A 27,612-nucleotide genomic window follows, 5' to 3' on the forward strand; every position below is an offset into this window, starting at 1 on the left:
AGAAATAGCAAAGAAAACAATGTTGATGTCCTACTTTTCTATTTTTAGCTTGCCGTCTGAAGCAGGAGCTCATTTATTTCATGAAGAAAAAAGTTTGGTGATATACAATGGAATTTCTAACATAAGCTTCGGCAATATTTTATTATGATAGTTGCATGAGTTTTCCAATGAAGACTGGAGAAGAGCTGACAGAAATAAGCAACACCTGATAACACTGGATGACAAACATCAGTCACAGTGCAGTAGCTAGAATGAAGAGCAACTTGAGGATTTAATTTGTGTTGTGTTTTGTAGAGTCTCTGGGTGGAGAGGACGTCATTGTACTTGGTGCAGAGTCTGCCTGGCATTTCCCGCTGGTTTGAAGTGGAGAAGCGTGAAGTGGTAAGGACCAGAGCTTGTTCTCATCACGGTTCCTCACCTGGAGTTGTGCCATGTATTAATTACTTCTGCTTATGACTCAAAATCCCTGGAAGCATTCATAGTAAGAGAGTGAATGTTTATGATATTGAGCTATTACAAGGCTGAGAATTTGAACATTGCTATTGTCCTAGCGCATCCAACCAGAGGGCTTCATGAAAACAACTGTAATTGCCACATATAAAGTAACTGCTCAGGCCCCTGAGCTAGAATTAGAATTCCAGCCTTCCTGGTTACTATTGCTATGTGACTTTCAATGCTTACTGTCTCAGACCAGTGTCAACGTTACCTTCTTTATCTTACTGAATCATCATATCAAAGCTATGAGGTATATATTCTTAGCTCTATTTTTATAATTTTTAGCAAGAGGGTAAAATCCTTGCCAGAGGTCACAGAGCAAGATGTTGAAAAAAGACTCAAACTCAGATTTCTCTGATTCCAAAGCCAGTCACGTTAATGTCTTCTAGCCTTGGTTTCCTTATAGGCAAAATGAGGCTGATGTAAAGCCTCACACAGAACCTGATGGACAGGAAGTCCACACTGTTACGGTGCCCAGTAGAAGGGATGGTGACGTGTCACCTCACCAAGCAGTCCTGGATGGAGCCCCAGCAGGAGAGCAGTGGGTGCCACCTCAGAACCTGGTAACCACAGCACTCAAGAACCCTGTGGTTGTAAAACGTGACTATAGCTCCAGTCCCCCCTTGTGGAGAGCAGGGACAGCAGTGGCTGAAGGTAGCCACATCCAAGATGTGACCCCACCTAGCTGTATATGCTGCTCTTCCAGCTGACAGCACCTTGATGTTTGATGTCAGCCACAGTCCTAAAATCTCACAATGTCCCTTCCTCCTCCTTTGGTATGTCCAAAACAGCCCTTTGATTACCACAGTTCTCTTTCTGATAGAAAATGTACAAAATGGGCCAATTGTGAAAATATCATTTAACCCATACCTTATTTAGGTCACAAGCCCACTCTGTCAATGCAAAAGTAAGAACAGCTTTTACCCAAATTGTCTTTCAAGACTGGCTTGTCCTACCTGAAACCTCCCAGCATTGAAACTACCCTCAGTTTACCATGTTCAATTAAGCTAAAGATTTAATAGGGTTTTCATTTTGCAGTGCCAAAAAATTAATATGGCTCACTAAACAAAGTGAACTCAATTCATCAGACGTCAGTGCAGTTGTATTCTTATACAGTCTGAGTCCAGTGTCCCCCAAAACTGGTTGTTTACATGGTGTACCCCGGTACCTTCATGGAAGAGGGGAGACTGCTGAACTCCGTGCTTTGAAAGTCTTCTTACTACACTTCCTGCTGAATGGCATGGACCCAACCCACACAAACATTCTTAGTCATCCCTGCTGCATTAATGGTTCAGAGAGCCTTTCAGAGGCTTACTACCCAGCGTGTTAAATTCTGTGAATTCTCACCAAGGGCCCTAACCCTTGAAATGTTAGACGCACATACACATATACAATGCTAATAAAATGTAGCATGCTGATAATGATAAAAGGAGCACAACTTTTCAGACATCAGCTGCCTACTTTATTAGAATACAAAATCTTTTGTTCTGTCAAATGGAACAAATCAAACTCAGCTATTTTGTTCCGTGAACACAGCCCACTCTTAACAGCGTTTGTGTTTTTCTCTTTTGTTCTTGCTGCCTGGAATGTCCCCACCTTCTATTCACATTGCAGTGATTGGTTTACTGGTTTAATTCCTATAAAGGTCTTCAAGAATAGGAACACACAGTAGGTATTCAATAAAGCTATGCCAAATTGAATTGAAATTATTTATCTGCAATGCCCAAATCTGAAAACCAAAAGATGTTTTCTTACATTTGGCTCCAAAACTCATTTGATATTACACTTGGGCTCTTCAAACATAAGGCCATTTATTAACTTTATTTCATTTAGTGGGAATGTTCATATGTTTCACTGCAGAAATGTTAATGTATTTGATTAAAGGAACCTGCCCCAGATCCTGCCAAGGGGTACACGGTACACCATACGTGCCCACTACTACCTTTCCAAAACCTGGAAAGTTCTACATTCTGAGGCGTGTAGCACCAAAGGCTTCAGATGAAATTGTGTACCTTTATTTTCTAAATCATAGGCCCAGAATAGCTTATTAAATTTTGTTAACATATCAATGCCTCAGAACTATTGTTTCGGCAGTATTTTCTTTATTCTGTTTTCAAAACCCACCAAAACATTTTTTTTCTGATCATAAAAAGTAATCTCATTTTTAAATTTTTAAACAAGGTAAACATTTTATGGTTTAGAATCTATAAATAATGACTTTTTAATACCCTGGTTTCTCTTCACATCGTATAAATCTTTCACCTTTTAATAATGTTTTTTAAAATCCAACTAAAGATCATGAGAATTTTATGACACCACATCATATCCATCAGAAAATTGTGTGGCTCTACTTTCTAAATACCGTGTATCCAGAATGCAGGCACGTCTCACCACCCCCGCTAACGGCATCAGCTAGTGCCGGGGGACTGCAGTAAGCTCCTGAGGGACCTCCTACTTCTACCTCATCCTCCGGGTCCCTCCTGTACACAGCCACCAGTGACCTTTTTAAACTTAAGTTATATCAAACATAGGTGGCAAAAATATATAATGAACCTGATTTACCTGATTATCATCTTTCTTCAACAGCAATCAAAGAGGCCAAAGGGGCCAATTTTAAAACCCAGTAAAGTAGGTTAGGTTTAGTATTGAAATTTAGCAATGACTACAAGTGAATAAGCATGGTAATGTTCCAAACTCGGTGTCATTTTAAAACAATTATTTAAAAATCATGAAAAGTAAAATTTCTATTTTATTAATTTTAAAAAAAGAAAAAGGCCAATTGTGTTTCATGTGCATTTCTACCTGCTCCCTCTCACACGGGACTATTTTGAAGTAAATCTCAGGCATCATCTATAAATATTTTGGTACATATATTTATTAAAAAATAACTGTAATATTATTATAACATTAAAAATGAACAATAATTTCTTGATCCTGAAATATCCAGTGTTCACTCATACTTCATCAAGTTATTTATTTGTTTGTTTGTTTCGCTCTTTGTCCTTTGAATCCAGATCCAAATAAGGGCCATACATTGCGATCGATTGAAATGTCTCGTAAGTCTTTTTCAATCTATAGGTTTCCCTCTGAATCATTTTTTTCTTCCTTGAATTTCTTTGTTGTTGTTGAAGAAACTAGGTTGTTTATCCTGATGTATTTCCTTAAGTCTGTATTTTGCAGACTGCATCCCAGTGGGGTCATTGAACATGTTTCTTTGTTGCCTACATTTCTTGTAAATTGGCAGTTAGTTAGATCTAGAGGCTAGATAAGACGTTTTGGCTTTGTTTCTGCAAGACTGTTTCGTAGGTGGTGTTATGTGCTTCTGATTGTCTCTTTGTTTGTGTGATGTTGGCAGCTATTGGCAGTCATTACCCAGGTCCCTTAATCTTTTAGGGGTTACAAAATGGTGATATTTTACCATTCCATCTTTATTTATTCATTGGAATACTTCCATAAAGAGAAATGTCACCTCACTAACTATTTGATTACCATGAGGCATAGGAAAGGAAAGATACTGCTCTACTCTTTCTCTTAATATACAAGTTTTCAAAATAATAATTTGGCTCCCTAGCACCCTACAAAATTGACCAGAGAGGTTTTTGTTTGGTTGGTTTTGTTTTCAATATCATTAATCACTCAGGGATTTTAGGATATTTGTTTTGTTTTAATTTATGGCAGTTATTAAATTTGAAATTGGATTCTTATTAAATTTATTCTTATTAAACTCAAAAGTTATTCTTATTAAATTTCAAATTGATCTTTGCCTGATGGGAACCTTTTCAAATTGACTCCTGAGGGTTTTTGAGAGTATCCAAGCAGCCTTTGCTACTGAGCTAACACACAGCATCAGATTGTCAAATCAGACATACGACCCATGATCTTTCCCGGCATCAAGCTTTACAAGTAACTTCAGGACAGTCGGGATGCTCAGAGGAAGCAGGAGACTCCTGAGACACCAGGCTTCATCTGCCCGGTCCATATTCCACAGGTCAATAATAATAGTTTGGAGTAATAGATGGAGTCTCTAAGTGAGGGTCACAGGGTTCCTCATATGGGGGCACATTTAAATTATAAAATGTAAATTATGAAACATTCCATTTTATACTCCAGAGAGTTCACTGTGAAGTTTCTCAAGGACGTTCTCTAATCATTCATTCCTCATGGATTCTGGGTTTTTATTTACTTTAAGAAATCCTTTGTTTGGGGATTTTCTGCTAAGGACATTCAATAAATAACATCTCTTCCTCCTAACAATTATTCTTAGTCTATTTACTTGAAGATTCAATTCACAAGGAGATAAGGCCTGATCACCTGTCTCCTTTTCTGTCCCCCAAGGCCAGTCCCCAGTGAAGAGAATGAAAGACTTGCAGACCAGATGCTTTCATGTCTTCCTCCCAGCTGCTTCCCTGGCTTCCTGGTCCAGGCTCACTTGTACCTCTCCTGCCCCAGACCTCAGAGAGCCATTTCTCCAATGACTTCTGGTTCTTTTTAGCAATAAACAGTGTTTAAAGATTGCCTTCTAGGGGCTAAAAGAAAGTAATTCTTTGATGGGCATTCTTTATGCACACATATCTGCACAGTTCTTTGATTATCTCCTAAGAATTATTTTCCTAGAAGTGAATTAACCTATCAGAGGATATCCCCAATTTAACCTTTGATTCATGGATCAGTGATGGGATATATCAACTTTCACCCTGTTTGGAGTGGGTAACTGTTCTTAAGGAACACTGATTTTTCCAGCACCCTCTCCAACACTGTGTGTTGTATATTATTTTAATCTTTCCAAATAATAGACCAAAAATGATTACACTAGGGTTGAATATTTTGTTTCAGCATTTATGGAATGCTAGCAGAGATGATATGTTTTAATATACTTATTTACTCTTTCTTTTGTGAATGCATTGATCAGCCGCTTTGTCTATTCTTTTCTTCAGTATTTGGGAAATATTAACACTTTGTCTGAACTACATGTTGGAAATATTTTCCCAAGTTGTTGTTTGTCTTTTGCCTGTGTTTATTATATTTTGTTTTACTTTTTAGAAAAAAAATTCTATTAATAGCACTGGAATTTATAAAAATGAAGATAATTTCTTTTTTATTTTATTATGATCCAAAAACACATAGAATCTACTACTATAACTTTTTTAAGTGTACAGTACAGTAGTGTTAACTATCTATACGCTGTTGTACAGCAGACTCTAGAAGTTTTTCATCTTGTGAAACTGAAACTCGTATTCATTGAATAGCAATGCCCCTTTCCCCACTTTCTGGCAACCACCATTCTATGTTCTGTTTCTAAGACATTTTGCTTACTTTTTATGTTTCAATTAATCACAGCCCTCAGACTTTTCCTTTATGGTTTAGTGTTTGTGTACATAAGATAAAGGCTTAATGTCACAAATAATTGACAGTAAATACCTATTTACTGCCACACGGGTAATGAAACAGAACATTGCCAACAGCATCTAGAGGTCTCCCATGCACTCCCTCTCTTTCACTGTAGAGGTAACCACTATCCTGGCTTTGACAGTTTTCATTCCCTTGCTTAGTCTATCACCTATTTGCCTCTAAACAAGTCAATTTAGTTTTGCCTGGTTTTGAACTTCACATAATGGTATCATACTGTTTATGTTCTCCTGAGACATGTTTCTTTCAATGGTGATGATCGTGATGATGATGTTTTGAGACAGGATCTCATTCTGTTTCCCAGGCTAGAGTGCAGTGGCTTCATCATAGCTCACTGTATCCTCAAACTCCTAGACTCAAGTGATTCTCCTGCCTCAGCCTCCTGAGTAGTGAGACTACGGGCATGTATCACCATGCCCAGGTAATTTTTGTAAAAATGGGGTCTCGCTCTTGCTCAGGCTGGTCTCAAACTCCTGGCCTCAAATGATTCATCCACCTTGACCTCCCAAAGTGCTAGGATTACAGGCATGAGCCACCATACCCAGCCTCAGTATTATTATTTGTAATATTTTTTCATGTTATTGCATGTGACTGAAGTTTGTTTTAATTGTATGAACATACCACAATGTGTTTATGTATCCTCTTATCAATGGCTGTATGGATTTTGGAGACGATTATGAACATTTTTGTATGTTTCCTGGTATACATGTGCACATATCTCCTATTCCACTTTTCCTCAGATATATGCCTAGGGGTAGAATTTCTGGATCATAAGCTGTATGGAAATAGAAATACATGTATAGATGATATATACACACACAGACCTCCAACTGTTTTCCAAAGTGAATGAACCAATTTGAACTTCTAACAGTAGTAATTGAGATTTTGTTGTACATATTCTTACTCTTATTTGCTATTATTATATTTATTTTTGCCATTCCAGTGGGTATTTAGTGGTATGTGATTGTGGTATTATTTTTCACATCTTTGATCACAAATGAGGCTCAATGTGTTTTAATATGTTTACTGGCCATTTGGATTGCTTCCTTTGTAAAGTGGCAGTTCAAACTTTTGCCCATTTTTTATTGGATTGTCTGCTTTTTTCTTACTGGTTTTTAATAGTCTTTATGTATCCTGAACATGAGTTGTTTGATGCTTATACATGTTACAAATGTCTTCTCATCTATTCCAGCTTATCTTACCTTCTTGTTATGGCTTTGATGAATGTTCATTCTTAATTTTGATACAGTCAAATTACTGTAGGATTTTTCAGTGTTGGTTTAAGATCATCGAAGTGACCTTTAAAAACTCTAATTTGCTTCCTTAACTGAAAGAGCCAATATTTAAATGTGCTTATCGTAAGCCTGAATTACTTTATTGCTGAGAGCTTGGCAGACCTTCTCTTCAAAGAGAATGTCAATGACAGTAACAGTCCCGACGCCATACATTTGAAGAGCACTTTTATCATTTTCACAATTAGGTCCCCCATACGACTCAGAATTTTTAAGTCATTATGATTCTACTTGGCTCTCCTTCAACAAATAGATCCTGCAGTATATATGATTATCTTGTTTTCTATAATTCCCAACTGTATGCCATCCTGTGCCACCTTATGGTGCTGTTATATACACATATGGGGTTCGTATGGGCATATGTCTAATCTTCCCAACTGGGCTGAAAGCTCCTTGACATCAGAGGATCTATAAATGTATCTTTGTATCTCCCATGGTGCTTTGTCTCCAATAAGCATCTAGAATGGTGATAATAATATTCAGGGTCTCTGAATATTTAGCCCTTCAAAGGAAAAGAAAAACTAGTTTCAAAAGACATGAGATGCTTGAATATTATTTTAAGGATCAAATTGATTGTTGTGATGCTAATATCAAATTGATGATTGCTGATTATCCAAACCACTTTTCAGCCAATGAGTATTTAACCTTCCCTTTCCACACCTAACAGCTAACTCGACTTCTGCATCCTCATCTGTTCTACTGGATGGCCCCTGGTAGAGATGCTGATGGGAGCCCACGGGGAGCACAGATAATTGAGAATGTGCATAATCTACTTTGTCTTCTTAAATGTCACCAAATTCACTATATATTTATGCTCATTTTGTTCTCAGGTAGAAATGAGTCCTCTGGAAAATGCAATTGAAGTGTTAGAAAATAAGAATCAGCAGCTGAAGACTCTGATCAGTCAGTGTCAGACAAGACAGATGCAGAACATTAATCCCCTGACCATGTGCCTGAATGGAGTCATAGATGCCGCAGTTAATGGTGGCGTTTCCAGGTACCAAGAGGTGAGGATTAGGTATTGTTGTTTGCTAGAAAGTTTTGTGATTTCATAGGGTTTCATGAATCTTCAAAATATGTACCCATATCAACATGCAAACATAGGGCTGCAATTGACACAGAGTACTTTGTTAAATAGAGCAAACATAGAATTATTTATGATGCCCACTTACTCTATTTTTCCTACATATGATAGTCTGGGAAAATGGGTGTGTATGCGTGTGTGTGTTTTGCATGAATAAAAGAGAGATCAAGATTGTTTAATAAATGTCCATCTCAAATAATTTCCCTAAGCAAACAGGTTCATGGACATGGAAAAGTCTAATTTTGCATAGAAGATGCTTTAAGTGGACTTTTCATCTGCACTCTTAGTTTTAAACAGAAAGACATAATAGCCTGGAAGGTGAGGCCACCATTTAGATCACACTGAATCTTTAGGCAATTTATTTTAGGATAGAATGCCATATAGCTCATAGGTTGAGTTTGTCCTTTGTTTATTTTACCAAGGGTACTTATTGTACAATTGCTGATCTTCCTTTAACAACCCTTTCCTTCTGTTCCCATTCTGACCAACCACCTACGCTAGGAATCACTCCATCTGTCCCTAAATGTGGTTTAGAATGGTGTCATTTCTCTAAAGATGCCAGGTCTTTAAAAGCAACAAGTGTATCTTTCACTTCCCTTGTAACTCTCCTGAAGTAGACTGACTATCTCTTTTCTTATTAGGCATTCTTTGTCAAAGAATATATCTTAAGTCACCCTGAAGATGGGGAGAAAATTGCACGGTTAAGAGAGCTGATGCTTGAGCAGGTAAGGGAGGCAGAAGCCAATCCGCTTCTCTCTGTCATGCCTGGGTATGTGCTTACGTACCCAGAGACCCTTCTGCATGGTTTTCTACATCAGTGGTCTTACTGAAGCTGTTGGTCCTGGGTTATGGATTCCTATAATATATCCCAGCTTGCTAATATCTACTTTTTCTTCCCACTTGGATGCAAAAATTAACTTAGCAATGATTAGACTATGGCAGCCCATTGAGATTGAATATCTCTTATCCAAAATTTTTGGGACCAGAAGTGTTTTGGATTTCAGGTTTTTCTGGATTTTGGAATATTTTCATATACATAATGAGATATTTTGGGGATAGGATCCAAATCTAATGATAGAATTCATTTATGTTTCATGCACATTTTATATACATAGCATGAGGATAATTTTATACAACACTTTTAATGATTTCATGCATAATGTTTTGACTGTAATTTGACTACAACCCATCACACGTGGTCAGGTGTGGAATTGTTGACTTGTGTTATGTCAGTGCTCAAAAAGTTTTGGATTTTAGAGCATTTTGGCTTTTTGGATTAGGGATACTTAACCTGTGTAACAAACAACTGTATGTAGTTTCCTAAATAGTCTTTCAATGTCTTCTCCCTAATATTTACTATAAGCTTGACAGTGACTTTTCACTCAAAATTTTGTGTGCAGGTAAATTCAGGCCAACTCAAAATGTGAGTGCATGAATGAACAATATTGTTACTAACATGTTATAATAAGGAAGTGGCACTCAATAGACTTTGTTTCAAAACAGTATCATGTTTTACAGACTAAGCCTGTAGATTATACCGTATGAACAGAACGAGACACAATTCATCACTTTCTACTCCAAAGAAACGTAGTTTATTTTTATTTATTTGGTACCAACAAGTACGAAGAACTGGAGTGAGTAATCTGTCACCTTCTGTGTCCATACTGATAGCTCTTGGCCTGAAAATGGTCTGAAAACCTCTGAGGTTGGAGACATGGTTGAAAGGCTGAGTTAAATAGGAAATAAAGACATTTTATTCCCATGAAAAGTGGAGTATGTGTGATAAAATGTGACAAAAGCATCTCTTCCCACTTGATCCTACCAAATTAATAAATAAAACATGCTCTCTTGGATTAGAAAATGATGGGGTTGTGTCTGGTTTTAGTCTATATTTTATAATCTATTGGCTGAGTCCACAAAACCTAATACTGGGTGGGGAGAGGTGGCCGTGGGTGAAGGCCATGGCTGGAGTAGGTTCAGGTACAGCTTCTGGAAAAGAGAGAGGAATTACTTGAAGTTGGCCTGCAAGGAAACAGAGAATAAGCCAAGTTCCCAGTGTGGCCCGGGCGTGACATAGATGCTAGAAGGGAGCAGTTTAGGGAATCCAATACTTGGGATTATGGAATGATGCTAACCTTTATTAATTTTTAAAAATCTGTATTTTATCTGAGCACTATCTCTTTGCTTCATCCCAGGACTGTATCTGATGTATTCTGACTGAATTCTTTCCCCAGAATTAAAATGTAGCTCAGAGCCAAAAAGCCTTTCAGGAAATATAAAATCAGGGAGCTTTTATGTCCTCCATGTCCCGCCTGATTATGTTCCTGGGACCTGGTGGGAAGAGTCATGGCTTAGCAAGCGTGAGATCTCTGTCATAGGACGTGCTGTGCATGTAACTGTCCTGTGACCTTGGGCAACTGTCCTGTGACCTTGGGCAAGTCACTCCATCTTTGTGAGACTGACAAGGGGGGGACTGGACTAGAGAGGGCCCCATCCTTCCCTGGACCTCCGTAAAGTAGCAGATAAACTGTCCAGTAGACACGGAGGTGCATGCAGTGCCCCGATGCCCCTGCCGGAAGGACCTATTGCCTCAGCAGCTGGAAGTGTGGCCTCCGGTGGACATCTGCAGCTGTTGGGCCCTCCAGGAATTGCCTCAGCTGTAGGTCACTACCTTCTCCATGGCTCACATCCAAGACTGAGGGGGAGATAGAAAGCCTGGCCATGTGGGCCCAACACAGGACAGTTCTGACAGACCAGTGCCCTCCAGAGGTCCCCGGGGTTTGGCAGAGGCTGACAGGGCTGCTGCGCAACTCAGTTGCTTTCTTTGTCAAGTCCTGCTTCTGCCCCTCCCTCCCACAGGCAGCGATCCCAAGATAATCCCCAGTAAACATCCTAGTCTCCATGCCAGGGTCTACTTCCCGGAGAACCCGACTTGTAACATTCTCTGAACAAAAGGGAGGTCGCCTAAGAGCTAGTGTTTACAATGGAGAAGACTGGCAGTCCCTACATTTAGGCTCAAGTCCTGTGTCCCTTCCACCTCCCCATCGCAGACGCCAGCCTCTCCCTTGATGCCTCGGACACACGCTCCACTTTCAAAGTGTCCTTGATACGTACTTCAGGGTGTTTTTCTCTTTATGCAAACATTCTGGCAGCGGCTGGACATCCAGAGTGGGGGTTGCCCCGGCCCTGTCCTTTAGGGAAGGTGCTGGAGCCTCCAGCCTACCAGGGTCAGTCTCATTTAACCTGAGCTTTCAACCGAGAATCTTCACAAGCTGCAAAGATAAAAGACCTTGTGGTGATGTGGGATTTGTTTCCTTCTCAGCCTATGGAATTTATTCTTGTGACCACTTTAGCATGGGGGCATTTTTACAATGTGAAAGACAGCCGCTACTCAAATCAAAGTAGCATTTGGTGGTTGAACAAAGGAAAGCGGAATGTTTATGTTCATCTCTTTCTGGGTCCTCACAGCAGGGAAACTTTCTGTGAGAATAGGACCTGCTCCATTGTCGCATTATAATACATGAGCAAAAATATTATTTTTAAACAAAAGCAAGAAGCCCAGCAACTGTGATAGAGTTCCTGTTCATTTTCTCCTTCCTGCCTGACAGATTTTGAAAATCTGTGGGAGGGAGGGATGAGCACAGAAGAGCCCGATGGAGGAGAGGAGGGTGACGTGGGGGAGAGGGTGCCACGCAGAGACGGATGCCGAGGGGAGGATGCCCAGCCCTCCTGACAGGGAGCAGCCCCTGCCCACAGACGAAACTGTTAAGAAGGGCTGTAATGACAGATCTGAAATACACGGGAAAGATGCCTGGGGTGGCAGGAAAATTAAGTCTTTGAAATCAGGTCCAAGTTCCAGTCCCCATTCATCTTTACAGAAGACCCTTCTGATCCTCAGTTTCCTCACCTGTAACGTGGCATTTGATCCCATCCTGTCAGATCTGGAGGATTAGCAATAATGCAAACAAAACGCATAGCCTAGTGCTTGGTCTACGGCAGGCGCTTCGTGAGACGTCGTCATTGACGTGGGTTTTCTCCCTGCGTTGTGATCTAGGCACAGATTCTGGAATTTGGCTTGGCCGTGCATGAGAAGTTCGTACCTCAAGATATGAGACCCCTTCACAAAAAGCTGGTCGACCAGTTCTTTGTAATGAAGTCGAGCTTAGGGATTCAGGTACGTACACCAAGTGTCCACAGCAGGGCAGTCTGACCGTTGCCATTTGCCCATAGAGGGACGATGAAGTAGCCAACAGTGACATCTTTTGGTTTTTCTACGAAACTGCACCATTTTAACAGGGAACCTGCAAATATTAAAATTGCATTTTCTGCTATTTGCCACGCTTACCTTTTATGAAAACAAAAATGCAAAGTGAGGGAAGGCTTAATAATACAAAGATTTCATGATAATGAGGATGTATATCTAGTATGCTAAAATATCTCATGCCTTATTTTGCTGATATCATTACCGTATGGAAATGTTTTCTTTACCACGTCTTTAGGAGTTCTCTGCGTGTATGCAAGCCAGTCCCGTCCATTTTCCTAATGGCAGCCCTCGTGTATGTAGAAACTCAGCACCTGCTTCCATGAGCCCAGATGGTACCAGGGTAATTCCTAGACGCAGGTAAGTCATATTCCAAATTATCTCACAATTTGGCATTCCCACAAGATGATCTGGAATGATTCCCTCATTCTTTATGGCACAATTTGTCAAATACGCTATTTCTTAATGAAATAATTTACCCGCGAGGCAGCTGCAGACATCTGCCACTGCTAAAACAGCAACAGCATGAGAAATAAATAAACTCAAACATTTGATTATATGGAGGCAAACAGGAGACAACAAAATGGGATGTACTTTTTTCCCCTTTAGTATTATACCATTCCAGCATATGATGAAGTGCAATTTGGAGACTGAGCTAACGACCCTTTTTTCTCTCCCCCCTCCCACCCCCTGAACAGCCCATTAAGTTACCCAGCTGTCAACCGATACTCTTCCTCCTCACTGTCCTCACAAGCTTCTGCTGAAGTAAGCAATATTACAGGGCAATCAGAAAGCTCTGATGAAGTCTTTAACATGCAGGTACTTAATGAGCTTTTTGTCTGGTTGTGTTTATTCCTTTTCTGTCTCAATTGTGAGCATTTCTGTTCATTCTGCCGTGCTAATGGACAAGGACTTGACATAAGGACAGACCTTGAAGTGCTCTTATTGCTTTACTGTTCTCTGGAGTCTACGAAGATGTTTCTCTCAAAATTGCCCCATCGTTCTAAGAAGACACGAGCAAGCGATGGAAAAGCTCGGGCCATGCTGGGTCAGCTCCGAGACCCTGTTGTTTCCGGCTGCTTCTTTAGTCCAGGACTCTCGGAGCACGTCACCACCCGCTAGCTGCCTCTGAGCATTCTAAGTGGCTTTTTTAATTTAAGAAGACATAGTTTGAGGGTCCTTTATCACATTCTCTCTCCTAAAGTACATGTTGGAAAATTTCTGCAATGAAAGGGGTTTTTTTTTACATAAGAAAAAAATGTAGTTTTTAGGGATTGTAGAGCCAGTATAACACTTGCAACAAAACATTCTATTTAGACCTGCTAATTCAGCATTTATGATAGTTTAGTACGACTAAGCTGAAATTTTCCTCACCACTATCTTTGGAAAGGGGGCATAACACATATTTCCAAATTCATGCTTTGAACACATTTTTTGAAGATATTGAGAGGGCAAATTCTATGCCTTTTAGAAGCACTCACCTATTTATGTGCCCGAGGCTGGAAGTCATTCTGCTTATACTGTAGTCAGGGAATGCACTGCTAACCAGTATGAAGTCACAGTACGTAGCTGGAACTAACAGGAATGCATTCCTTTGGCAGTAATCAAAATCTCAGATTCTTGATTAATTCAGACAGGCCTCTTTATCTGAGTTAGTAAGTCTTTTCTATATTTCTAAATGGCTTTTTTTTCTTTTCTTTCTTATTTTTTTGCTAATGTGAAAAAAATGTTGATTTTCTTTCAAATATGTCAGTGTTGTGTGGAGCCTCTAATTGGGGTGTGGTAACAGCTCCCTGTGTATTTGCAGCCAAGCCCATCTACCTCAAGCTTGAGTTCTACTCACTCTGCTTCGCCTAATGTGACAAGTTCTGCTCCATCAAGTGCCAGAGGTCAGTGCCAGAGTGCGGGGGAGACTAACGGTACCCAGAGAACGTTCTAGCCCCCAGGAACTGGGGCTTCGGTTTCCTAAACTACGGCAGCTGCTGCCCCCTCAGGTTCTCTCCTCCAGACAGGTCCAGCGCTGCCACGCTGATGATTCCTCCTCTCCTTCTCTTCCCAGCTTCTCCTTTGTTGTCTGACAAACACAAACATTCCAGAGAAAACTCCTGCCTGTCCCCAAGAGAGAGACCGTGCAGTGCCATCTACCCAACACCGGTGGAGCCTTCCCAGGTACTCGTGGCGGGATGGGGAAACTGGAAAACAAGGAGAAGTCTAATGGCTCACCTGTCTCTGCAGAAACACACTGGAGCTGCCAAAAGCAGCCAGCGAGGCAGTGTCAGACCAGTCCAGCCCGGCGAAGAGTGCACCTCTCTTCTCGGCCCTTTGTTAGGGATTTCTGTATGAATCGTGTTTCTGACAGGGACACATGAGTTGTCGTCTGTGCAGCAAAGCTGAGAGGGAAATAGGAAATTTTACCCTTCTTGATCTGACTCCATGTTTCATTGCTGCTGCTTAAACGTGTAAAGGGATGCTTGGGTTAATGAAATGTCTGTGTGTGTGTGTTTGTATGGGTGTGTAGCAGGAATCCAGGGCAACTTCTTGCATTAGCAAAACAGCCTTGAGGAGAAGCATGCTGCTGCCCCGTAGCCTTTCCTTTTGCCTGTACCTATTGCAGAGAGGTGCCATCGATCGCACAAGCAATTCCTGTCTGCCTTTGCTATTCTTCTTGAATTCATTGAGCGAAGAGCGGCTGAGTCCTCGGGCTTTCTCTGTCAACCCACAGGAGTGAGGGAACGTGGCCCTCGCCCTCCGCCTGAACTTGGTTTTGAAGTGAGCCCTGTTAGTAGGAGTGAGAGCGGGGCTTGAGCTTGGCCCTCGGGCAATTCAAGGGCTTTGAAGGGTGGTTTCAAAGTTGAAGATTCGTGTGTAGCCCTGAGTGTGACAGATTACTTGGGAATAATTTAGGAGCAGAGAAAAATAGTTATTTCTGCTTCAGCTAATTTCTCTGTTTTTCGACACCATCCTGGCAGATGGCTGTAGTTGGATCTGGAAGTGGATGAGGGCCAGTGGGATTTGGCTTGAATGGTTTCTCTTTGCTGATTGTGTGATCTTCCCTAGAGTCCTGGGATACTTCCTCTGTGCAACATCGGTGTCTTGCAGAAATTATATCCAAGTGCGTTTGGCGGGACCAGCTAACCAGTGTTATTTCCCTTTGTCACTTGAAGTTGTGAGGGAATTTCCTCGTTTCTCCATGTGCTCCAGGAGAGCATGTTGCCAGCATGGTGAACTCTGAAAGCCTTTCCTGGTTAGCCTTCCGAGTTTTCTGCTTCTGGTAAAATCGGAAGCAGTGTGTGTGTTGCCAAAATTTCAATAATACACATTGCTGTAGCACATCTACTTTAAAGGACTTGTCACTTTTTCTTTTAATATGTGCAGTAGAGCCATGTAAAACTAGCATTTTTGTAGGTTAAAAATTGTAGAATATTGACCATGTCATATGTTTTTTGTCTAATATAGGATTTGAAAAATATTTTATTTTTTTAAATTGACATAAAATAATTGTACATATTTATGGGGTACATAGTGACATTTTGATACATATAATGTATAGCGATCAGATCAGTGTAATTAACGTATCCATCATCTCAAACATTTATCATTTCCCTGTGTTGGGAACATTCGATAATAGAGAATTTTAAATGTGCAGGGGTTAAAGTCATTCAGTCATGATTTTTTGACCTTTCTCCTTTAATTCTTACTTGTGTTTCATATTGCCAGTCTAGTACTTATATTTATAAAGAACACCATAGTTCAGCTACTATTTACTATTAATATTTATTTTTTACCCCATGTTTTATTGTGAGCATTGATCATTGATATTTAAAATTAATACAAACTTTTCAAACACTGTGTTCTCTTTCATAAAACCTAAAACTCTTCTCCTCTTTTTCCTTAAATGTAACTGAATTCTTTGTTCCTAGGGTCATCATACCATATAAAATTATTTTGAACAAAATGTTTCACTAAGAAGATAATCATCTCATATTCTGCAAGGTCTCATGTGTCAGTATATTGCATCATAAAAATAGACTCTTGTACCTTTCCAGAGGATGCTGTTTAATCATATTGGAGATGGGGCCTTGCCACGCAGTGACCCAAATCTTTCTGCACCTGAGAAAGGTGGGTATATAACCAGCCCCTTTGTCAGCCCTAGAATGTGTAAGGGTTTGTTTTGTCCTCATTTTCTCAGTCTTCCATGTGTCTGTGTGGAAGGCAGGGCTCCAGAACTTTGATGATCAGGACTAGGGGATTAACGAAAGGCAGTCATTTACGATCCGTTCTTCAAAAATTGTTCTCTTATAAGATTTAACAGCAGAATCTGAGCAAGTTAGGAACTCCTCCGTTTAATGGCTTTTTGTTGTTATTCAGAGAGTCACCAAGGCAATGTCTGCTCTTCCTGAAACGAAGTTGCCAATTAGGCTCCTCATTCAGCATGATGAAAATAACATCTTCCCAGATTGATTCTGTGGTCCCATCCTTTGTCTCCCTCACAGAGCTCATTCAGCCAGTTCATCCGTTGTGTGTGGTGACTCAGATACAGCTCTTGTACGATTAAATACCATTTAAGAATTGCAATCCAGTGCATAATGGAGTGTGCCCTGCCTCAAGGTCACACAAAAAAGAGAACCAAACCTATGCATAGCAGTAAATAGACAATTAATATCAGTCTGTGCAGCACGGCAGAGGTTGAAGAGCTGATTAGATGCGACTTCCTCAACTACAGGGGCGGGGACAGGGGCTTGCAGCAAGTCACCCATTCGCTTCTCCCAGGGTCGAGCCTCAAAAGTATGAGTGGTTCCCCAGGCCAGTGAATCAAGAGTCACCAATGACAAATGCTGGGAAAGTGTACTTTAATTGCCCTCGTTAAGAACTAGACTGTATTGTCATTTGGGTGCACTGATACATTAACATTAAAATCTTCCTTGGGAGATGGAAATGAGTGAAGCCTTAGCCAAAATTATTTCAAAACACAAATTCAGCTTTAATGTTACAAGTCAAACATTGATCTTTATCAGTAGAGTTTAGGAATGCTGTATTTTGCATTTTAAAAGTGGTGACACTATCCCATTAAATGAAAGTGGAAGTGGTAAAATGTTGCAATCCCTGGCGTGTCCATCAGATGGCAGTGTTTGCACAGGGAGTCCGCCGCCGGAACTCCAAGACTTGTAAACCTATTTGCATTGCGGCTATTTACAAACTGTGTGTTCTGCCCTCGTTCCTAACAGGGTTGCTGCATATGTCTGCATCTTACTGAAGCCTAGAGCAGACAGATTACAAAATAAGAACGATACTTTCAGTATTCCAACTTAGTTTTTTAGGATATGCTTCAGTGTAATCCATTGGTTTCAGAAACAAGAGTTTTCCTCAAAGACTTGGTCAATGAGATGATGTGGCATGACTGTTCTTTCCCAAGAATTCTGCCAAATAATTGAAATATTAGTATGCCAGTGCCCTCTGTCTTTTTTAGGTGCCACTTGTCCAGAAATTTCCACTAAAAACAAAGTTTTAAAATAATCTAGTGACCATGTCTTCTATCTGTTACCCACAATCTAAACACACTTGTAATTCTCAACAAGTTCCTACACACCATTACAGAGATTTGTAGTTATGTTTGACAACTTGAGGGAAATAAAGAGGTATGCTGTCACCCAATTAAATGTCAACTATCACTGGAAGGTAGCCAATTACATAAAGGTTTAGTATTCAAGAGGTTTTCTGTTTGGGTTTTTTTTTGTTTTTTCTTTTTAATCCAGCTGATTTTTTCATTCTGGATAATTCTGACTTTCTTCTAAGATCTCAAGCATTCTAAGGGCAAAGCTGGACTGTGTGTGTTTAGCTGTGTTATTCCCTTCCAGCTGTGAATCCCACTCCTAGCAGCTGGAGCCTGGACAGTGGGAAGGAAGCCAAGAACATGTCGGATAGTGGGAAACTTATCTCTCCCCCTGTCCCTCCAAGACCCACACAGACTGGTGGGTATTTGAAGCATTTGAATAATCACTTTTATAAAATAACTTTTACTGACTACTCCAACTTGTCCTGAACTCCTCAGAGAAAGGTAGGCATTTGGTTTCTGAGGTAAAAACCTGAGTAGCTTCGAATTCCTTTACAATGTCCTTGCTCTTTCCTGAACTTCTGTTACTTGGGGTCAAACAATGGTCCGTTTCTAATAAACCCCTCAGACAGATTTTGTAGGGTATTCTCCTCCAAGGTACCATTCTCAGAATTTGGGGAGGTACCCTGACCTTGCTAGGCCACTGGCATTTTCTCTGCCCTTTTCTTTGAACCACCTCCTTCTTGTCAACCCCTGCTAACTCAGCCACTTTCTTCAATCTTATTCAGGACTGACACCAAGGTTTCAGGTTGCCCCTAAATAGGAATTGACTAAGAGTGACTTTGATAGGCTTGTGGGGAAGACTAAGCTCACTCCCGTTTATCTGTTGCTTTGCGAGGACTGTATGCAAGGGCAGTATTTCTCCAAGAGTTGATTCAGGGGACTGTTTCCCCCAGGGTGGTGGTGGAAGAAGCAAATTCTCAGGCCTAACCTCAGACCTACTGAAGCAGAATTTTAGTATTTCTGGGGTAAGGCCCTAGAATCTGCATTTTTACCAAACATTTCAGGTGATCCTTCTGCTCGCTAAATTTTGAGAACCACTAGAAGTGGATCTTAAGAACTTCTTTATGAATTTGTAGCAATAACAGGCCCCCTTTCATCCTGAGCAACCTATCGCTTAGTGACCGACACTAAGTTTTCAAGAAGGGCCTGCCCTACTTTAGTCTCTGCTTATTCCAGTGATGAAGAGAATCTTTTCAGTGCTTACATATGTCTAGAGTAGGTTTGAAGCTTTACAGATACAACTAGCCTAAAAACAAGAGAAAATAAGCTGGGCACAGTGGTTCTTGCCGGTAATCCCAGCACTTTGGGAAGCCAAGGTGGGAGGATCAATTGATACCAGGAGTTCAAGACCAACCTGGACAACATAGCAAGACCCCCTCTCTACAAAAAAAATTAAAAATTATCCAGGCATGGTGGCATGCACCTATATTCCTAGCTACTTGGGAAGCTAAGGCAGGAGGATCACTTGAGCCCAAGAGTTCAAGGCTGCGGTGAGCTATGATCACACCACTACACTCTAACCTGGGCAATAGAGCAAGACCTTGTCTCTTTAAAAAAAAAAAAAAAAGTACAACAAAATATGACACTATTTCTTCCATGGATTTTTCCGGATTGATTATTCATGTTTCATTTGCTATATTCTAGCATCTCACCCTTCACCTCTTTTTAAAATAAATTAAATGCTACCCAATTTGTTCTATACGTGTCAAAGCTAAAAGTCAAGTCACCAATAACTTTTGAAAGACATGTGAGTCTTTAAACAGAACAAGAAATAACTTTAAGCTGCATTAGTATATCAGTGTGACCATGGAAGACTAACACATATCAGCCAAATTGTTTATATTTCATTCACGACGTGTTCTACGTATGTATATTCAGGCAGTCTCCAATTTAAACCTGGTTGTGTCCCTAAAGTTGGAAGCCTGAAAGCATTTTTGAAGTAATAATACTGATGGTAGTTAGGTTCTTAGGCCAGTTCAAACCTGAAGACAAGGATACTGATGAAAGTATTTTAGGTCTCTGGGAAAATGCCTTTCCAGGGAAATCTGCGAGTGTGCTCTGAGCGCTGGGGCCACGATGGTCGTTGATGTCAGTGACTACCTGAGTCAAGAGGAAGAAAGTCTCAAGAAACAGTAAACTCTGACTTTTGCCACAGTTATGGCAGAAATACAGTTCCCAGTCAGGATCAGTTTCTCTCTACACACATGATTTTCATCCATAATCAGCACCCACAATTGGCAGGATAGGAGAACTAATGCCGGAGTTAGAATGTGACCCACGCTGACATCATGCCCCAGCACGCAAGAGGGAGGCTGCACACCCCGCAGTGTGACAGCGGACCACTCTCCCTGATCCCTTAGGACCCAGAGTACGCAGGTGACCTTACCTGTCCCATGTTAACTGGCAGGGCTGCCATCCCTTCTGCACTGATTGCTCTCATGGTCTGTCCTGATGTCACCATCTGTGGTTATTGTTGTGGGGCTCTGTAACTGTCTGTCTTTCCTCCTTTCAGCCTTTCTGTAGTTTTCTTATGAATTACAAACCTCACTCTGACAGCTGGGAGAGTGGCAGCTAATCACAGAGCGAGATAGCCTGGATTCACTGAAACCTGCCTGTGGGGATTGGGAAATGTGCCTTCCCTGTTGACTGTGGATGGCCAGCGGCTGCCGTACACTGATCCACACACGCACGCAGGGAGCAGGGACACATGCTGCGTCCCAGATGTAGGACTTGGAAATCTAGTGGCAGAAACAAAGAGATGGCTCTTCTTTGCCATGGTGATGAAATCCATAGAGTATCACCACCAGGGCACAAAGGGAAGACCTGAGGAGAGCCATTAGGGGGAGAAATGGGAAACTGCACACCTCTTGTATGGCCAAGGCTGAGGGTTTTCTATCTGTTTTGGGAGTATTGAAAGTATGGGGGGGGCTGATTAAATATATTCCCATGGACCTATTCTAAGCTGCCTGGGTGGCCTTGGTCTTTCCATTGCTGCTCAGGTCAACATCAGCAGCTGCTCCCCAAGGACTACTCCCTAGCACCTCACACCTTATAAAATAGAGAGATCAAGCAGTGGAGAAGCATTTGGACTTTGGGGAAATGGAAAGGACATTGGACCAGTTGAGGGCCCTGTCATTTTGGTCAAATCACTGTGTATGCCCTGATAACTTTTTACTAATCATCCCACGCCTTGGTAATGCCATCTTTGTGAGGAACCTGTTTTGGACAGGCATCCTTTATTTTCTCCCCTGTCCCCACCCATGCCCCCACACCCCCTGCTTAGGAGCTCTTTGTGCACTGGATCGTCTCTCTGGGTTTGTAACACAGAGGGCATTTGCACATAGTCAACAATCTGGTTTTTCTTAGTTGAAATGTTCTCTCTCTCTCCATTTATAGCTTCACCAGCAAGACACACGACATCAGTATCCCCCTCACCTGCTGGGCGATCTCCAATGAAGGTACAGCCCCTTCTATAGCCTGAGGCCAGAGACTGGCCCAGGTTCCTTTTTTTCTCGAAGACCCATCCCAAGTACATCAAGAGGTGTTTTCATTTGTACAGACAAAGCAAAGAACATATAAAGAAGGGATGGGGGAAGATGGGTAAGAAAGCAACACTGGCCTGTACCCTTGGGGAGCCTCCACCAGGAATGCAACATTTGTTTTCAGATTATTAGCCTCATTCTCCAAATGGTAGCAATGAGAACTTACAAACTAGAGTCAGTGCATATACTGAATGAGGAAGGATATGTGATCCCAATGTACCTCTTAGGACATTTCAGCCTAGTCTTTTAGTTTAAGGCACATCAAACACCACACACACACACACACACACACACATACACACACATATACACTTAGATTGAAAAACATCAATAATCAAGATCTATGAAATATTCTCCCGTGTCTTTTTGCCTGTATCATCAGCCTCACCCATTATGACAAAGCTAATCCCAACTTTCTAAATTTTATACCAAGGATCTTTTTGGTACTTTTGGTACTTTTTGGTAATTTTATACTTTTTTAATATTTTATACCAGGGATCTCATTTACATTAGAAATATATACTTGATCATGAAAAACAAGGCAGTGAAATGGATAAAAAAGAATTCTAGAAAGAAAACTAGAAAGCTTTACAGGTCAGACATTTGAATTGCTATGTAGACATAGTCTATTTAATACCTCTAAACACACAAAATCCCTCATGAAGATAAAGAATAATATTTAGTCTCTATCCAAATTGAATCAGACTGGCTGCAGGGATTGTCAGTACATATGAGTAGTTGGTGTTTAGAGCTGCTGCCCCAGAGGAAAATATGAGGTTGAAGTGAATGTCGAAAGAATGATTTTGTACCTGAGTGACTTCGGATTTCCATGCACTATGTCCTTTTTGTTGATGAGATAGTTCTAGCTAATGTGAAAAAGATAAATTAGCCTCTACAAACACATAGGGGCAGGTTGCGATCCGTTGTATCTGTGGTGCTAACAATATTTGCTGATAGAAATTGAGAAACTGGAAAACAAAAGCAAAAATAATGGAGAAGAATCTCAAAGAAATGCAACTTCATTTGCGTTGCCTAAATTTCTGATGTAGAAATTTGCTGGTGAGTGCAAATTATTTGCTAGTTTTGTTGTCATCTGCAATGCAGCTGTTATCAGAAAGTGCATGTGACAGCATTTGCTCTAGAAGCCATCACTCTGTCATCTTGATGTGATGAGAAGGAAAGCAGCGTGGCTTTTGCGCACCTTGACATTTACACTTACAAAGAGCTCCCACATGTTGCTGTGGAATTATCATCTTTGTTTTTCAACTTGATCTTACAGAGTAGTAATAGACTACAATAAGACTTAGAGATTAATTCTTTAACCATAAAAAGAACCCAGGGGCGGAAAATGTTTGAGTCGCTACCAAATAGCCCTAGTTAGCAAGCTGGTGTGTGCTATCTCTCTGCAGACCTGCTTATATTTTCACTGGCCATATGCAACCTGAAGCCATGTCTTTACAAATGGAGTTTGAAGGAAGAGAAAATAGATCGAACATTTGTGTTATAACTTCTGGGTTACATTAGGGGGCACACTGCTACCGAGTTATTATACTAGCTTTGCAGTGTGCTGCCTTAACTGAGAGAATTTTGTGGGGGTTTTTTCAGCAAGTAAATGGTAAGTTTAACCCTACAGAGAAGACTAAGCTGAACTGCCGTATTTTGAATTTCAAGTCTAATTTTTAATGAAGACAGCAGTGAATTGGGGTCTGTTAACTGGCCTTGCTTAATTTTAGGCTCCTATTAAATGAAAAGATTTGTGTCTACTAGTATTATTTTATTTAAAAAGAGAGACCGCAGCAAAGCTAGACTAGGCCAGCATTTCTCAAAGTGTGTTCTGTAGAACATTAGTTTTCTAGAGATAAGTGAAAAAAATGGTCTGTGGTCAAATAATTTAGAAAACACTGGGCTGAACAAAGTTATTTAGGTTTCTTTATTGCAAGACTTTAACATGCTAGTATGCTTTGAATGTACGCTATGTAGTATGCAGCATTTCCCAGTGGAACCCTCTTTTCACAGAGCATCTCTTTAGGACTCATTTTCTTCAGGATCCCAGTGGGGAAAACAACAATTCAGATGCCAGATGGTCAGAGAGCTGACATGAATGAATGAAGGAGGTTGGGTGGAAACATGTGGACAGGCAGGAACTGTGGTCCGCTGAAGAATTCATGCCCCATCTAAAGGAGACAGCCCCCACTTGGCTTCAAAAGATTATCTCCATTAAGAGAATGTGTGCCATTGTTGCCAGAACTTCGAGTTCTGAAATTGTGAGAAATCTGGAGTTTTATGTGAAATTTTCCTGTTCTTACAAATTAGGAACTAAATCAGGTTTTCACTGCAGATGAAACAGCTCACATCTCAGGCCAGAGCCCAAGGGCTGCCAGCTTGCAGCTTCAGCTCAGGGGTCTGCAGTGGCAGCGGGGGGAGTGTCCCACCCAGATGTCCACAGCTGCCCTGCATCCTGCCCTGTGGCTCTGAGCTCATGCCCTGCTGAGCTAGGAAAGTGAAATAGCACCCCCAAAGCTCCTCTCGCCAGTTCCCTCTCTTTCTAACTGCAGGATTAATTGCATGCCTCTGAATTCTCTTGTTGATTCCTTTATCCTCTATCTCAAAATGATAAGGCATAAAGGGGGCAGCGAGCTGAACGCAATTACTGGTGGGCCTGGCAGATACAGGTCTGTTGTGTATTTTAGTGCTACCAATGACAACACTCAAATTTGAGTCTGGGTGTTTGTATTAGTCTGTTCGGGCTGCCTCACAAAACACCACACACTGGGTGGCTTTAGCAACAAAAATTTATTTTCTCCCAGTCCTGGAAGCTAGACGTTCAAGATCAAGGTGTGCGCGGGCTTGGTTTCTCACAGGGTCTTTTTCTCCGTGTGCCCACGTTCCTGGTATCCCCTGTGTGTCCAGATCCCTTTTCTTATAAGGACACGAGTCACATTGCATTAGGGCCCACCCCAAGGGCCTCCTTTGAACTTAATCAGCCCTGTGAAGGGTCTGCCTCCAGACACAGCCATGTCCCGGGGCCCTGGGGCTAGGGCTTCCGCGTGTGGGTTTGCGGGAGGGCACAGCTGGGCCCGTCTCGGTTCCTGACGCTGCCGTCTGTCCCCTCCCTTTCCGCGGCAGCAGGGCTCCGCGCAGTCCTTCACGCCGTCCCCGGTGGAGTACCACTCGCCAGGACTGACCTCCAACTCCCCGGTCTTGTCGGGCAGCTACAGCAGTGGCATTTCTTCTCTCAGCCGGTGTAGCACGTCGGAAACCTCAGGCTTTGAGAACCAGGTGACCGAACAGTCGGCGGCGGCGCCGGGGCCGGGGCCGAGCTGCGGCGGCGCGGAGGAGCCGGGGCGCAAGGACAGCAAGACGCCTCCGCCCTACAGCGTGTTCGAGCGGACTCTGCGGCGGCCCGTCCCGCTGCCCCACAGCCTCTCCATTCCCGTGGCCGCCGAGCCCCCCGCCCTGCCCCCCAAGCCCCTGGCCGCGCGACCCAGCCACCTGGAGAACGGGACCCGGAGGACCGACCCCGGCCCGCGGCCGAGGCCCCTGCCCAGGAAGGTGTCCCAGTTATGAGTCACTTTTCTGCGTACCCGTGACGGATTCTTTGCCCGTTTACAACATATGATGAGAAGACATTTAGCGTAGGCACTTTAATAACTTACTCAGCTCTTTCTTTCAATGAATGGAATTAAAACTTGCTTATTAATATAATGTTGCACAATATTAAAAAGTTACTGATCTAGAAGGCCAGCTGTTAAATGAAGTATGGCTGAATTTCATTAAAACGTTTCTCACTTGAAAGTGGTAAATAGGGATAAAGACTCCTTTTGTACCTTTTTATGTTCACTTTTTTTACGTAGTTTAATCTTAAAACCAATACGATGTTGTCAAACAATGCAATGCGTGGTAATGTTGTATACTTTTTACTGAATACTTGATACTCCGAGAAAGCTTATTAAGTCAATGCACATCCTAACACAATGGTCCTTACTTTAGAAGACATCTGTAAATAAGGCCAGGTTTCTGGCCCTGAGCAGCATGATCAGTGAAGATCATCAGAATTAAAGGTTAAAGCAGGCTAGTGAGACAATATATATACCTACGGGGTTGCAAAGGATTGGGACTGAAGTTGTTTTGTTCTTGAAGCAAAGTACTTATATAAGGTTGCTTTTGCTGTTTGACAGCTGTCTACATTCTTAAAATTCTGCTTTGTGAATTGGTTGCTAAATCCTTTACTACCCTGGCACCATGGTATCTACTGTATTTCTTTTCAAGGTGCAATTTGCTTTCAGAGTTCCAATCAGCTAGATTAAGCAAGAGACTCCAGGAGAAATGTTTACTTGAATTTTGTGCTTCCTTACTTGATAGTTTCCTATATAAAATTTGTCATTGAAGAAGAGCAGATGTTCCAGTGTTAAACAGTCACAAATTACTGTGTCCCATTAGCAAGAATTCAGGAATCGATACAGGACAGTATTAAATCAATAGTGTAAATGAAGTAAAAAGCCTTGGTGAAAATATATTAGCATGATTAAATGGCAAAAAGACTTACAAAAGGCAAGGGCATTAACTTTCAATTCTGCACAAAATAAAAAATTCCTCACAATTCTCCATTCTTACCAGTGGAGCTTGTCTTCTTAGCTGACCTGTTGTCCTCTGGTTGAAGGAGGATGGCCATAGACTGCTCTAGCTTGAGTATTGCCACTTAGCATCTTAGATCTAGGTAGGGATGCTAATGCCACAGTTGTAGGAGTGTGAAAAGAGCACCTTGTATGTAGTAATGTATTTTGTATCTGTTTTTTCTTTTACTGACTGTTTATAACACTCAATTGACAATAGATATGGACTGTATTTTAAATCATACTGTTAAATATTTTCCCTCTTTTGTTGGGAAGCTCATTTTAGTTTAACCGTGTTTGTTTTGTTGATAGCTTACCTGGAAGGCAGTGACCACTTTTTTATATTCTCTTAATGAAACCATTCAGCAGGTATACGCTGTTGAGGCTGGTTATAGAGGTTTTCTATAATAAATGTTCAAGTATTTTTGTATATAACTGGTTAATTTTAATAAGAGATACCATTATGTGTAAAAAAAAGTAAAAATTAAAGCAAACAGTTGTGGATGCAGTATGATTGTTATAATTATGCCAAATACTTTATGTATGGAAAAAGAATATTTGTACATATGTGCTTTTAACAATAATTCTGCCATATTGACTTTACAATTTTGAATGTTGGAAAAATTAATATATGTTAAATATTTATGTTTAGTGAAAGTGTTCATAATTGAGAAAAGGAACATATGCATTTTAGCTTTGTATCTTGCAAGTTTTGCAGTCAGAAATTTTTTGAACTAGCTTTTGCTTTGATGATAACACTTTGTGTTTGTAATCACATTCACATATGTATACACACACACATATAAAGCTCCATTTTCTGTTGCTTTAAAGAAGTAAAACTTTCCATTTAAATAAGATGACATGCATAAGATAACAAAGCTTCTTTGATTTCCTTTTCCTGTGTAATTTAATAGATTTGTTGACTAGTGCTTGGGCACAGTATAAATCAGTGTTATTTGCTCTTGAAGCCATTTTTTTAAAAAAATTTTTTGGCAGTGAGCAGTTGAATTTATCATGTGCGTGTATTTCTGAAGCAGCTACATAGCAGATCATTTCAAGAGATTCTGTTAGCTCAGATGTTCATGTTGGTTGCTGCTGAATGGTAAATATTAAATAAAATTACCAGATTAATCTTAATATTTCTGTCTTTATTCTGGTCATCAGCATGTCTTTACCTAGAATAGAAGCTGTATAAATCCCTTGGTCTTATCATAGTGAGATTTTCAGACTTCTTTGTGGATAGTTCCTGTTTTTGTTGTTGTGCCTATATTGATGCACTTCATTCTCACTATAGCTCATTTATGC

General features: G+C 40.9%; 1 protein-coding gene across 4 annotated transcripts in view; it reads left to right on the forward strand.

Moving 5' to 3' along the window:
• The window catches only part of DOCK4 (dedicator of cytokinesis 4), a 408,336-nt gene extending 380,892 nt beyond the window's left edge, over window positions 1-27,444 (forward strand). Inside the window, exons 41-52 of one of the 4 annotated variants that reach the window (XM_045565153.1) lie at window positions 295-381; window positions 8,024-8,200; window positions 8,919-9,002; window positions 12,332-12,451; window positions 12,777-12,898; window positions 13,237-13,357; window positions 14,346-14,427; window positions 14,598-14,707; window positions 16,585-16,657; window positions 18,394-18,507; window positions 21,549-21,610; window positions 24,821-27,444. In XM_045565153.1, the coding sequence (XP_045421109.1) occupies window positions 295-381; window positions 8,024-8,200; window positions 8,919-9,002; window positions 12,332-12,451; window positions 12,777-12,898; window positions 13,237-13,357; window positions 14,346-14,427; window positions 14,598-14,707; window positions 16,585-16,657; window positions 18,394-18,507; window positions 21,549-21,610; window positions 24,821-25,261 (1,593 nt within the window). In that variant the 3' untranslated portion in view covers window positions 25,262-27,444. The remainder of the gene's footprint in view (window positions 1-294; window positions 382-8,023; window positions 8,201-8,918; window positions 9,003-12,331; window positions 12,452-12,776; window positions 12,899-13,236; window positions 13,358-14,345; window positions 14,428-14,597; window positions 14,708-16,584; window positions 16,658-18,393; window positions 18,508-21,548; window positions 21,611-24,820) is intronic. The other 3 variants (XM_045565154.1, XM_045565155.1, XM_045565156.1) reach the window with 3 other exon arrangements.
• Window positions 27,445-27,612: the final 168 nt, after the last annotated feature.

This window comes from Lemur catta, chromosome 11 (genome assembly GCF_020740605.2).
Source record: "Lemur catta isolate mLemCat1 chromosome 11, mLemCat1.pri, whole genome shotgun sequence".
Classification (NCBI taxonomy): Eukaryota; Metazoa; Chordata; class Mammalia; order Primates; family Lemuridae; genus Lemur; species Lemur catta.